Source organism: Scyliorhinus canicula, chromosome 7 (assembly GCF_902713615.1).
Source record: "Scyliorhinus canicula chromosome 7, sScyCan1.1, whole genome shotgun sequence".
Classification (NCBI taxonomy): Eukaryota; Metazoa; Chordata; class Chondrichthyes; order Carcharhiniformes; family Scyliorhinidae; genus Scyliorhinus; species Scyliorhinus canicula.
The window spans coordinates 203,246,381-203,259,696 of NC_052152.1; the positions used below are offsets into that span (position 1 = coordinate 203,246,381).

At 51.3% G+C, this 13,316-nt stretch overlaps 1 protein-coding gene across 3 annotated transcripts in view; it reads left to right on the forward strand.

Moving 5' to 3' along the window:
- The window catches only part of unm_sa1614 (un-named sa1614), a 319,542-nt gene that overhangs the window by 273,620 nt on the left and 32,606 nt on the right, over positions 1 to 13,316 (forward strand). For 2 of the 3 annotated variants that reach the window (XM_038803728.1, XM_038803727.1), the window contains 4 exons: positions 8,100 to 8,207; positions 10,761 to 11,004; positions 11,337 to 11,537; positions 11,793 to 11,853. In XM_038803728.1, the coding sequence (XP_038659656.1) occupies positions 8,100 to 8,207; positions 10,761 to 11,004; positions 11,337 to 11,537; positions 11,793 to 11,853 (614 nt within the window). The remainder of the gene's footprint in view (positions 1 to 8,099; positions 8,208 to 10,760; positions 11,005 to 11,336; positions 11,538 to 11,792; positions 11,854 to 13,316) is intronic. The other variant, XM_038803726.1, reaches the window with a different exon arrangement.

A 13,316-nucleotide genomic window follows, 5' to 3' on the forward strand; every position in this document is an offset into this window, starting at 1 on the left:
CTGCTCCTGTATCCCATGGAGCACCCCAGGGCCACTCCCCGGAGCACACAAAGGGAAAAGGACCGGGAGGAACACAGCATGGGGCCTTCCACCCAACAGACACTGGGGGTGTCCATCCCATCTGACATCCCCCTCCCTGGGAGCAAAACACCTCCAACCCTGCACACTAAGGAGGGCAGCCCTGCACACCCGTGCAGTCCAAAAATAGACTTGGATCCTGTCCATTAATAAATACTCTATCCATGTTAATGTATTCCCCCAAATCCTTGAATCCTCATCTTGCCTATTAACCCTTTGTGTGACACCTCAGCAAAATCCTTTTGGAAATAAGGGTAAACTACATCAGGGGGAGAGATTGAGTGGCAGCAAGAACTCGTGGAGAGGAAAAGTCTGAAGGTCAGTTGGTACGTGACCTCAAACTTTTGTATCTTTTTCTTGACGGAAGAAGGTGGAAGAGAGTATGTCCGGGGTGCATGGGGTCTTTAATTATGCTGGTTGCCTTTCCGAGGCAGTGGGAATTGTAGACAGAATTAATGGATGGGAGGCTGGTTTGCGTGATGGATTGGGCTACATTCACGACCTTTGGTAGTTTCCTGCCGATCTTGGGAACCATAGCAAGCTGTGATACAACCAGAAAGAATGCTTCCTATGGTGCATCTGTAAAAGTTGCTGAGAGTCGGAGCTGACATGCCAAATTTCCTTGGCCTTCTTAGAAAGTAGAGTCGTTTTTAGGCTTTCTTAACTACAGTGTCGGCATGGGGGTACCAGGACAGGTTGTTAGTCATCCGGACACCTAAAAACTTGAAGCTCTCAACCCTTTCTACTTCGTTCCCATTGCTGTAGACAGGGGCATGTTCTCTTCTATGCTTCCTGAAGTCGATGACAATCTCCTTCGTTTTGTTGACATTGATGGAGAGATTATTGTCATCAGTTCACCAGATTCTCTATCTCATTAAGGTTTCATGAGTCTGAAAAACACCCCTTTTCAGAGATCTCTACTCTGCCCATGCAGCCTGGCCTCTCATGGGACCCCACGCAAGAACTTCACAGTAGCCACCAATGCTGACCCTATGGATTCACTTGCCCGCACACACTTTCCACCATTCTGTAGTCTGTCCTTCCTTCCCAATGTATGGTATGCGTTGTCTGCATAGCATGCAAGAAACAATGGGCGTGATTCTCCGCTCTCACGCCGGTTCGGAGAATAGTGGGCCGCGCATATTTTCACGGCGACGCCGGTCCGACGCCCTCCCACTATTCTCCGAACCCCGCACAAACTACACGTCGCCATTCACGGCAAAAGCCTCGAAAGACACCCCGACACAACCAGAATCCCGACTTGTTGGCCCCCCGCTATTCTCCGGCCCGGATGGGCCGAAGTCCCGACGTCCTCACGCCATGTTTTCACGCCGGCCAACACACCTGCTTTTGAAGTTCGTCAACCAGTCGTGCTGGCTGACAAGAGCTTCGAGGAGGTGAGCGCACCGCTCAGCGCACTGCTGGAGTCTGGCCACAACGGGGAAGGCATCCCCGAGAACGGGAGGGGGTCCAGAGCTGGGGGGGAGTGGGGGAGACTGAGGGGGGAGTGGGGGAGACTGAGGGGGGAGTGGGGGAGACTGAGGGGGGGGGGGGGGGGAGTGGGAGTGGGGGGGGTAGGGAGAGAGTGAGCGAGTGACTCGTCCAACCCCGGTTACAAAATGTCTGCCACCATGCCATGGCGTGCCGGTCACGAGGACACGGCTGCTGGTTGACCTGTGGCTTACGGCCACAGGCCACTGACGCACCGGTGAAGAGGACGTAGTTAACTGCCAGTTGGATGCAGAAAGTGACCAGCGTGTCAGCAGCGCGACCAGGCCACCGGGACACACAGGTATCCCGTGGCAGGTGGCTGCCGAGGTGTCGACTAACCTCCGTCTAACATGTCCCGTTTCTCTGCCCCCCACCACCCTTCTGTAGGTTAGCACAATGTCTGCGAACAGAACGGCTATGTTCTGCGCAGTGGTTGGGGCCGCTGCACTGCATTTGGAGATGGAGCAGCATCCACAGCCACAACCCGCAGTGGATGCAGGGCCAGCTGCAGCAGCAGAGGGAAGGGCGAGGAGTTGCCAGTCGTCGAGCAGCAAGGGGGGGAGGAGGAGGAGGGGGAGGAGGAGAGAGTGAGGGTGCAGCCACGACACCAGAGGCGATGACCAAGGCCGAGGGTGTACCGTGTCCGGATCTCTTTCCTAACAATGACGGACATCACCTGCAGGAGGAGACTCCGGCTGAGTAGGCGGACCGTGATACATATCTGTCACCTCGTGGCGCACCTCGCCCCACGTGGAACGGGGGAGGACACGCGATCCCGGTTGCCATCAAGGTGACGGTCGCTCTTAACTTCTATGCGACCGGCTCCTTCCAGTCTCCGAGCGGGGACCTCTCCAGGATCTCCCAGTCATCGGTCCACAGGTGCATCCGGGATGTGACCGACGCCCTCTATGCCATCGCGGACCGCTACATCACCTTTCCCGAGGACCGAGCAACTCAAGACTCACAAGCTCGTGGATTTGCCAGCGTGGCCGGGATACCGATGGTGCAGGGGGCAATCGATTATGTTCACGTTCCCGTGCGCCCGCCTGCAGGGGACAGGGAGGTGTTCACAAACAGGAGGACATACTCCATGAATATCCAGGTGGTATTCGACCTCCACATGACGTTCATGAACGTCTGTGCAAGGTTCCCAGGGAGTGTGCATGACTCCTACATACTGGCGCAGTCGTACATCCCTGCGATGTTTGAGGGACGTCCCCCCCCCGGCTAAGGGGCTGGTTGCTAGGCGACAGGGGTTATCCGCTGAGGTCTTGGCTGATGACGCCTATACGGAGGCCTCAGACCAATGCGGAAACCCGATACAACGAGGCCCATGCAGCAACCAGGGGTGTGGTAGAGCGCTGCCTTGGCCTCCTGAAAATGAGATTCAGGTACCTGGACTGCTCCGGAGGGGCCCTGCAGTACCAGCCCGACAGGGTCGCTCGCATTGTTTTGGTCTGCTGCGCGCTGCACAACATCGCGATGCAGAGGGGAGATGACCTGCTGCAGGAGGCGGAGGGAGAAGCCAGTGGCAGTGGTGCCAGCACAGAGGAGGAGGAGAGGGAGGAGGAGGAGGCTGGCGGAGTGGCGGGCGCAGCACGCAGACACTACCCACGTGCTGGTGATGTCCAGCAGGCGGCACGAAGGACCCGGCGGGCACGCGACGCCTTGGTGGCAGCATGGTTCATGTGTCGCATGCGACGTCCCCGCTGAACACCAAACCACCACCTGCATCGCTAGTCGTGCAGAGGGTCAACACACAACTGCCCCCCCCCCCCACCCCCTCTCAGTGTACACTGCTCCACTTCGACATCACCCTTACCACTGGGTCCAGACGGTATGGCACAACATTGATGGCTGTGTCAGCGGGTGTGATCAGTGCCATGTGGAATGATGACAGCCCGCTCTGCGATGAGCTGTGAGCTCAGAATCGTTAGAGAGAGTCTGACCCATGGCAATAGCTGAACCATCCACCTTGGTGGCCGCTGAGTTCGTCACGGGCACTCCACCACGTGCCCGCGTGGGCTAGCTGTGGGAGGGGGTGGGGGGAGGGGCAGGGACTGCACACCCGGCACCGAAGTTTCACTGCTCGTCAACCCCAGCGACACTCGGTCACCATCACGATTCCTGTGGCTGTGGAACAATCACACGGTATTACAAGTAAGGTGGAACAGTGCGTTTAATGTTAACAATAATTTACAGGTGCCCTAGCCCCTACAACTAAACTGTGCCCTTCACCCGTGCCAACTGACTCAGTGTCTCTCTTTGTTGCCTTACGGGCCCTACCACTACATCTAAGTGATTCCCCAGATGATACAGCAGGATTGGAGGAGGACTGCTGCGAATCGTCCCCTTCGACTCGTTTCTCCTTCGGCAAGCGTTTCCTGGGGCGACCTGGCCTTGATGGGCCAGGCTGCTCTGAGGGCGTCTCGGGTGACGTTGTGCCACCCTGCTCTGCCTGCTGCCCACCCGATGCACCAGGGATGGGACGGGGGGAGGCCGAGAATTCCGGGACGTCCCGTGATGGAGTTAATGGGACGGGCCCCGAAACCTCCTCCTCCCTCAGGGAGCCCGGTGGCCCCCGGGCCTCACTTTGGGACAGAGGTGCGAGCGGGGAGGTGCCCCGTCGCGCCACCGACACCTGGTGCTGCCAGTCCTGGAGGCCTGCAACGGTATCCACCAGGATCCGAAGGTTTGCAAAGACAGAGTCCAGGGAGTTAGACATTCCCGCCAGGGACCGTGCGATTTCAACCTGTGAGTGCAAGACGCCATCTAGCACATGTGTCAGGCGGTTGATGCTCTCCGCGACTGACTGCTGGGACTGTGCCATCGACTGCTGTGACTGTGCCATGGCGTGCTGCGACTGGGCCATGACCTGCTGAGACTCGGCCAAGGCCCGCAGCGCGCCGGCAATGTCGTGTTGGCTCTGGCGCATTGCTGCCTGTGAGAGGGCAACCCTGTCCAGGGCCGAGGATGACGCGTGCACATTAAGCCCAACGCCTTGCATAACCTGACCCATTGCCTCCACCGCGGATGCCACCCGTGCGTGTCGGCCTGGGTTGCTGCCATGAGCGGCACCACTCCCTGCTCGTGGACGCGGTTCGACTCCTCTAACAGCGTCTGCAGAGTCTGGAAGACAGCCCTCATCCCGTCATTGTGTCCCTGGGTTTCTTGATGCATCGGCTGTGCGGGTGGGTTGAGAAACTCCAGGAACTCGGAAAACGTCTGGGAGCCAGCTGGATGCTGGGCCTGGCCTGCCCTCCGCCAGTCCGGGCCCTCGGCTGCTCCGACCTCCACCTGCTGTACCTTCTCAGCTGTGATGTGCGACCCAGACTGTGACCCAGGAGCCTCGCCACTAAATAGGCCAACCGGGGTGAGTGTCTCTGGGATGGTGGATGGTGTGGGAGATAGCTGTGCCGCAAGCTCGAGGTCGTCATGGGTGGACGCCTCCTCTATGTCATCGGCCCGCTGAGAGGCTGCAGGGCGTTCGCGGGCCATTTCTCTCTCTTGCTCTCTGGGCGTCCTGCTCCACAGATTCGGTTGGGGAGGATGGGACTCCCCGCTGATCGGGCACCTTCTGTCGTGCGGCCCTGGGTGAGGTGGAGGCAGATGCCTGTGTCCGCCTGGAGGCAGACGGCCCTGGTCGTTCGGCGTCACGTCCTAGGGAAGAGAATGAAACGGGTTATTTACAGACGCTCGACCGGGCGCTGGACGGTCCCAGTGGGCAGGGTGTGAAGGGACAGAGGATGGGGGAGGTGTTCCAGTGGGCAGGGTGTGTGAAGGGACAGAGGATGGGGGAGGTGTTCCAGTGGACAGGGTGTGAAGGGACAGAGGATGGGGGAGGTGTCCAAGTGGGCAGGGTGTGTGAAGGGACAGAGGATGGGGGAGGTGTCCAAGTGGGCCGGGTGTGTGAAGGGACAGAGGATGGGGGAGGTGTCCAAGTGGGCCGGGTGTGTGAAGGGACAGAGGATGGGGGAGGTGTTCCAGTGGGCAGAGTGTGAAGGGACAGAGGATGGGGGAGGGGGGGGGTTTTGTCATGCAGGGTTGTCTCACTTGTTGCAGCTCCGCCAACCTCACATTGCGCGATCTCCCGGGTGGCAGATCCCCCAACAAGGTCCAGTGCCCTCTGCTCAAACGTGGTGAGGGGGTGCAGGATGGGCGAACCCCCTCCAGTCTTGTTCCGCTCACGAGTGTTGTGAGCGGTCTTGTCCTGTTGGGGGAGGGGGCATAGGTAGATCATTACAATACGGCAGGTATCAGCAGTCCGTTCAGATACTGGCACAGTTTGGGGGTCAAGTTGTAATAAGACCATTGCATCTCTCCACGGGGGCCAGAGCGCTGGGTCTGTGACAACTTTGTGAACCACCCTCAACTCACTCTGCCCCAATCCCCCTCCAACCCCCGTGCCGGGGGGGGAGGTGGGTGATTAAGTAAAGGGGGGAGGGATGGTTGTGACCCGGGGGCACCCTCTTGGCACTTACCCTGGCAGCCCTGGTGAGGTTGTGCATCTTCTTCCGACATTGCTCTGCAGAGCGAGGGGTCTGCCCCACAGCACTGACGGCAGCAGCCACCTCACGCCAGGCCTGGCGCACCGCGCTGGCAGGGTGGCGATGCCCTCTACTCGGGCAGATGATGCCCCTCCTCTGCTCGATTGATTCGAGCAGCGTCTCCACGTCAGCCTCCACGAAACCCGGGGCTGCTCTCCTTAGCTCCGACATCCTGGCGTACAGTTTATGTGCTCGCCTGCGCCTTTTTACGGCGTCGGGCGGCCTCACGTGGGCGTGTTCGTGTCGTCGTCGCGTTCCGGCGTCATCGCGCACGTGATTGACGCGGCCCTGTTCCTAGCCCATTTCCCGGACGTGAATACGTCAGGAACGGGGCTGTGTCGGGCCGTCGCAAAAGTCAGCCGTTTTCACGGCCGACTTCGCGATTTTCCGCGGGTGCGGAGAATCGCGCCCAATAATTTTCATTGTATAACAATACATGTGATATCACCACAGGCCTAGCAAGGAGGTCAAGGAAAATGTTGCCTGCAAACCAGCTGACAGACCTCTTTACACCTAAAGGCTCACAGACATGTAGGACTGCTAAGGCCTGTGAGCGATTTCATCCCCCGAGATGCCAAGACCTGAGTGCTCACCTCCAATATCCCCTTCGGAGGTAATGTCGCCAGGTTCTAATTTTTATATAGTTTTAAATTGTGCGGTGACCAATTCAGTGCATGAGGCAGTCCCAGCGGGACTGCTAATGATATTATAATGTGTTAACATAAGGTTCCCGGTCTTGTCATCACGGCACCAGAATCACGTTTTCCGATTCTCGGCAAATTTTCTGACCTCATCCCCATTCTCACTGATGGCTAGCGCAGACTCAATACCGCCACCAGTGATTTATTTCTTTATTTCTTCTTCCTATACATTGCCTTGATTGAAGTGAATTGATGAATATAATTCAAGTATTATTTTTATTGATTTTATATGAATACACTGAGCATGTTGAAACCACTCAAAGCACTTAATGCAGCGCTTTTTGAAGTGCTGTGACTCTAGTTCTGTCGCAGGACAGGTGGGTAGAGAGAATGTCACCACCAGTAGTGTGGGAATGTTGACAGCCAATTTGTGTGGAATAAGATCCCACAAAGAATGGTGTGATAAAGACGAGGAAATCTTTGCTTTTATGGATGTTGGTTGAGGATAAACATTGATCATGGCACCAGGCAGAGTTCTCTTTTTCATCTTTGAACTCGTTCACCTGAAAGGGTAAATGGTTTAATGTTTTATCGAGAAGATAGCACGTTTGAAAGTATTCCCTTAGTACATCAATGACCTCGGCAGTCAAATAATCCAGCAAATGATGGCTGTTCCTATGCAGATGTGAAAAATATTCATGGGTGAGTGGCACGGTGGCGCAGTGGTTAGCACTGCTGCCTCACGGCGCCGAGGTCCTAGGTTCGATCCGGCTCTGGGTCACTGTCCATGTGGAGTTTGCAGAGTCTTCCCATGTTTGCTTGGGTTTCAACCCCACAACCCGAAGATGTGCAGGGTAGGTGGATTCCCCACGCTAAATTGCCCCTTAATTGGAAAAAAATGAATTGGGGCACTAAATTTATTTAAAAAAGGAAAATAAATATACATGGGTATCTAAACAAAGGGTTTCAGCTTGCATCATTGCTTTCAGATGATGAGAACATTGGTGAAATGAAATGGAAATTGCTGGCTTTTCACAGTAACTTCATTGAAGCCTACTCGTGACAATAAGCGATTTTCATTTCATTATTTTCACAAGTGGGCTTCAAATTAAGTTACTGTGAAAGTCCCTAGTCGCCACATTCCGGCACCTGTTCGGGGAGGCTGGTACGGGAATTGAACCGTTTTGCTGGCCTGCCTTGGTCTGCTTTCAAAGCCAGCGATTTAGCCCTATGCTGGGGGGAAGGCATACAAAACAAAATATTTGTTTAGTGCTTTGGGGATTTATTGCTTCCTTGATGCTCAAAAATGATTAATTATCTCAATCCTCTGTTTGTATGAAAGTTGACTCAAGCAAAACTACACCAGTTTAATCTACATACTAATGTGGAGTATGAATGGCGACTGGGACAGGATGATTATTATGAGAGTGATGATGATCTAGATGAAAAGGTGAGTTTATTTCAGTTTCTATTTTAAAATAACATTGTAGAATAGAATCATTGAATGGTTACTCCACAAAGGAAAACATTCAATCCATTGTGTCCATGCTACCTCTCTACAAGAGGAACTCAGCTAGTGCTACTCTTCAACCTGTTCCCCATAACCCTGAAAATGATTTCCCTTCAGGTGCTTATTCAATTCCTTCTTGAAAGCCACGATGTTTGGGGCAGCACGGTGGCACAGTGGTTAGCACTGCTGCCTCAATGCGCTGAGGACCCGGATTTGATCCCTGCCCTGGGTCACTGTCGATGTGGAGTTTTCACATTCTCCCCATGTTTACGTGGGTCTCACCCCCACAACCCAAAGTTTACAGGGTACGTGGGTTGGCCACGCAAAAATGCCCCTTAATTGGAAAAAGAATGAACTGGGTACTTTAAATTTATCTTAAAAAAAGAAAGCCATGATGGACACTGCCTCCAGCACTCTTGGACAGCGCGTTCCAGGTCTGAGCAACTCACTGTGTAAAAAAAAATGTTTTCCCCATGTTGCTATTTATTCTTTTGACATTCACCTTAAATTGGTGTCCCCTGGTTCTCGATCCTGCCACTAATGAGAATATTTCTCTATCTACCATGATTTTGAACACCCCTTAGGGTCACTGTTTAAAAATAAGGGGTCTTCCATGTAAGACAGAGATGAGAATTTTTTCTGACGGTTGTGAGTCTTTGAAACTCTCTTCCTCAAAAGGTACAGGAAGCAAAGTCTTTAAACATTTTAAGGCAGAGGTGAATATATTCTTGATAAGCAAAGGGATGAAAGGCACAGTGGTTAGCACTGTTGCTTCATAGCACCAGGGACCCGAGTTTGATCCCTGGCCTGGGTCACTGTTTGAGCGAAGTCTGCGCGTTCTCTCTGTGTCTGCGTGGGATTCCTCCGGGTGTTTCGGTTTCCTCCCATAAGTCCCAAAGCACGTGCTTGTTAAGTGAATTGAACATTCTGAATTCTCTCTCCGTGGTCCCGAACAAGCGCTGGAGTGTGCTCTCTGTTTCCTGTCACTTAACCAATTTGGTATTCATGCAACCACTAACTCTTTTATTCCATGAGCTGCACTTTGCTGTAAAGCCTACAATGTGATACTTTACCAAATGCGTTTGGGAGTCTGTGTATACCACATCAACCATTGCCCTCATGGCATTTCTCTATTACCTCCTCAAAAAAACTCAATCTTGTCAGTTAGATATAATTTGACAAGTCTGTGTTGGCTTTCCTTAACTAATTAAAATTTGTGCAGATCTTTTACGGAACTGGATGATGCAGCAACTAAGGATATGTTTTTCACCACTGTAACCTCGAGGGTGATTTTAACACATCCACCTCCCCCACTTCCTCTGTAATCCTCCAACACATTCCTACCTTCCAACACTGAATTCAGCCAGTGAAAGGTGGCCCAATCCAAAGAAGCATTTAAGTGACTCTTGTCACTTCCAAGTGGCATTATCTGCATGTGCTGTTTCAACCATGGTGTCTAACCATGATCGGCACAGTTTCCGACCCTCAACAAAAGCTGGCACCAGCAATAAGCATTGACAATGTCGGTTATGCTTCATATTCCGCTTTAGCCCCCACACCTCCGATTTTCACCCTGAGTGAAAATTAGCCCTGTACAAATCCACCACCGATCAATCAGATGATAGTATTTTCTATCATCTAACAGTTGCAGTCCAGTGCCTAGAGGGCACAGGTCCAATGCAAAAAATGACCCCTATGTCCACCAGCAAACGTTTCCAAAGTCAACATTCCTAACTTTTAATAATAGTAGAGTAAGGGGAGATGGAAGGGTAGTGCTAATGTCACCGGACTATTGCTCTAGGGACATGGGTTCAAATCATCTGTTGGAATTTAAATTGAATTAATAAAAAAATCTGGAACTGAAAACTAGCTTCGGTAATGGTGATCATGAAGCTATTGTTAATTGGCATAAAAATCAACCTGGATCACTGCTGCCATTTCAGGAAGGAAATCTGCCATCCTTACCTGGCCTGGCCTACATGTCACTCCAGATCCATAGCAATGTGGTTGACTCTCAACTGCCCCTCTGAAATGGGCTAGCAAGCAACTCAGTTCAAGGGGAATTAGCAATAGACACAAATTCTGGTCTTGCCAGAGACACCCACATCACATTAAAGATTTTACTACATGTGATAGTGTAAAAAAGGTGACCATGAATCTAATGTCAAATTGAATGAAAATTAGGAAAGATTAAAACTGGTTACCAATTTTATACTATTTCACAAAGTATGCTGAGAACAATGAGGGATCAATGTAAAAGCGAAGCAACTGTTGCCACCTTTATATATAGAGTTACATGCTGTAGTCTGCTTAGTACAAGACATAATAATGTATCTTTGACTGATGTCATTAGTACCCAGTTGCTTAGCATTTTGCAATAGCTCAGACTACCAACCTGTACCTTCCTTCTGAAACCATTTTATTCCTCAAACTTATTTTTTCACAAAATATTTTGTAATATTGTGTAAGCTTTCTGTTCTTCTATTCAAAAAGCAGGGACCTCTTAAAAGGGAACGTTCTATTCGGCCTCACAGCTGTTACCAGCCTGCTGGCAAACACTCTCTGAGCACAGAGAAGCCTAACACAGTGGCTATCAGCAAAGACTCTTCCAACATACCACGCGATCGTCGACATGAGCAGTTCTGTGGATTGCCCAATCAGTCACGGAGTATAGAATCTCAGCCCTTCTCTCCTTCGTCAGAGGGTCCTCCTATTCCCCCCAGGATACCCATCAAAGGTCTGTATTTGATCATTAACAGCACCATTAGCTGTGACAGAGTGTTTTCAGGTATAATTACTTCTGAAACCCAATGAATCTTAAACATAGGAAAGGGCCAAAAATGTATCTGAGGTATACATGAATAGTTAAAAATCACCGAGCAATGAACACATATTACAGGTCCTTTTCCTGTAATGCTCAGAATACTTGAACCTTAGCTAAATTTTCTGCAACCAAAATGTAATATTCAGTAATCTTACATGGTCTTAAGACTCAATTTTATAAAATTGTTCTTCATAAACAAAATGTTAATGCAATGTTAATTTATATGGACTTTGTTGCCTCTTTAGCCCCAAAAATCCCGCCTCCACTTCCACCACCACCACCTGTCCCCTGTCTTCCTGCTGGAACTACAGTCTTTATCTCAGACAGCCCTTCAACTAAGAAACGACCACCCCTACCCCCGCTGACAACCAAGCATAAACGGACATTATCTGAACCCACACCAGCAGTACCTCATAGCCCGCTGAATCGGAAGCAATCCTCATTTGGTACGTTTTCAAAGTTGCAGAATATTCTAAGTTTTATTTATGCTGGTAATTTAAAGAGTAAATTGAAAAATATTTAAATTTAAAGCATGCCTACTGTCACAAAATGGCAGGATGCTATTATAATAAGTGTATTTTTTGAAAGTGTTGGCTATAGAAACGTTTTGAAGAAATTGTTGCTGCTTATATTATCAATTTGACAGTTTACCTGTCGATGTGTTCATAAACTAATGTCCTCTGTTATTCTCTAATGTTTAGATTGTACTCCACCATCTAGTCCACCTACTCCTATGATGGATAGATCTTCACCAAGGCCTAGGTTAGATACTGACTAGTTAGCTCTTGTTTTGCTCTCTTGTTAAAATATTTTGTTGTTTGCTTTTAATATGTGTCACGTTAACAATCCTGCTGACCTTAGGTTGAATTTTGTTAATCCGCAATGACCCAAAGTTTGATGTGTTAATGACAGTGAAACTGACAGCGTTCGCCATCATTGCTCCACTTAAACTGACAGCAACTTTGGGAGTTTAGATAGGTGAGGAATAATGGGTAAATCCATAAACTCTGCTTCTCCATAAGGTGCTTCAGAGGTTCCCATAAATTGTTGTCTCTTACAGTCATGTATTGACAATCATGTATAGGCAATAACTTTCACTCGAACGCTGTAAGCCTATTGTAAGATCTGTGGAATAAGTTACATATTGTTGAATAAGGTTTGGAACAATGTAATAACTTCAAAATTACTGTTAAACATTTGGTGGGGGGCCGAGGGCAATTGCGGGGAGTAACTTGATGCCGAGTCCGTGGACTCTTACTGAATAGCGCCCCCAACGGGAACACAAACTGCACGCAATTCAGCCTTGGCATCAAAGCTTGGGGCTGGATTTTCTGTTTGAGAGAATAAGTGCCAACGCCAGGACTGAATGGTGAGTGTTCCGGGTCCCGCCAGCGGTGCCAGAACCATTCAGGACATGCTAGTGGGCCAGCACTCATGGCACGTGGAACACCACATGCCAACAACCGTACCGTCTGCCGTTGCCAGGTGCCCCGCACATACAGGCCATCAGCTGCGGACCCTCTGCGCTCCCCGTGCCCAGATGTGTCTCACTGTGCATTATCTGTTCCCCCAGGAGAAGGCTGCTCACAACCACAAGAAGAGCGAAAAAACTTAGGGATGGGGGGCCCACAGGACCTACAGCCCCTTACCATCGTGGAGCAGAGGGTGTTGGACCTGTTGGTGGGTTGGGAGAGAAGGCAGTCACAGAGAAGGAGGTTGGCATGTGACAACCAAATGAACCCTCAATGCATTGTGAGATCCCTAAGACACGTAAGTCGCCCCTCTCCCCGCACCAGTCCTACCCACAATCTAACCATGCATCTTGTATTATGTCTTGCAGGGTCACCGCCAGACGATCAGGAACCGGCCAGTGTCACCCGATGCTAGCCGCAACTGAACGAGGCGGGACCTGCCGGGATCCCACGCCCCCAGCCGCAACACCCCGGAGCACATGTCCGGAGACACCACCAACTTCTCATCACTGCTGTCACTGGCACCCTCCACCATCCTAGCAACACTCCTCGGTTGGCTCTTTAGTGTGGAAGCTCCTGGGCACTACCTGGTGCGCACCACACACGAGCAGCAGTGCATCAGGTGGAGGTAGGAACCCCGAGGGGGCAGATGGTCGAAGGACAGCCCTGTCCCAGGGACCAGCTGCTGTCCAAATGGGTCTTACACTTCTGGAAAGGGTGGTCCCATCAATGTTGGAGGTTGCAGGTGCAGAA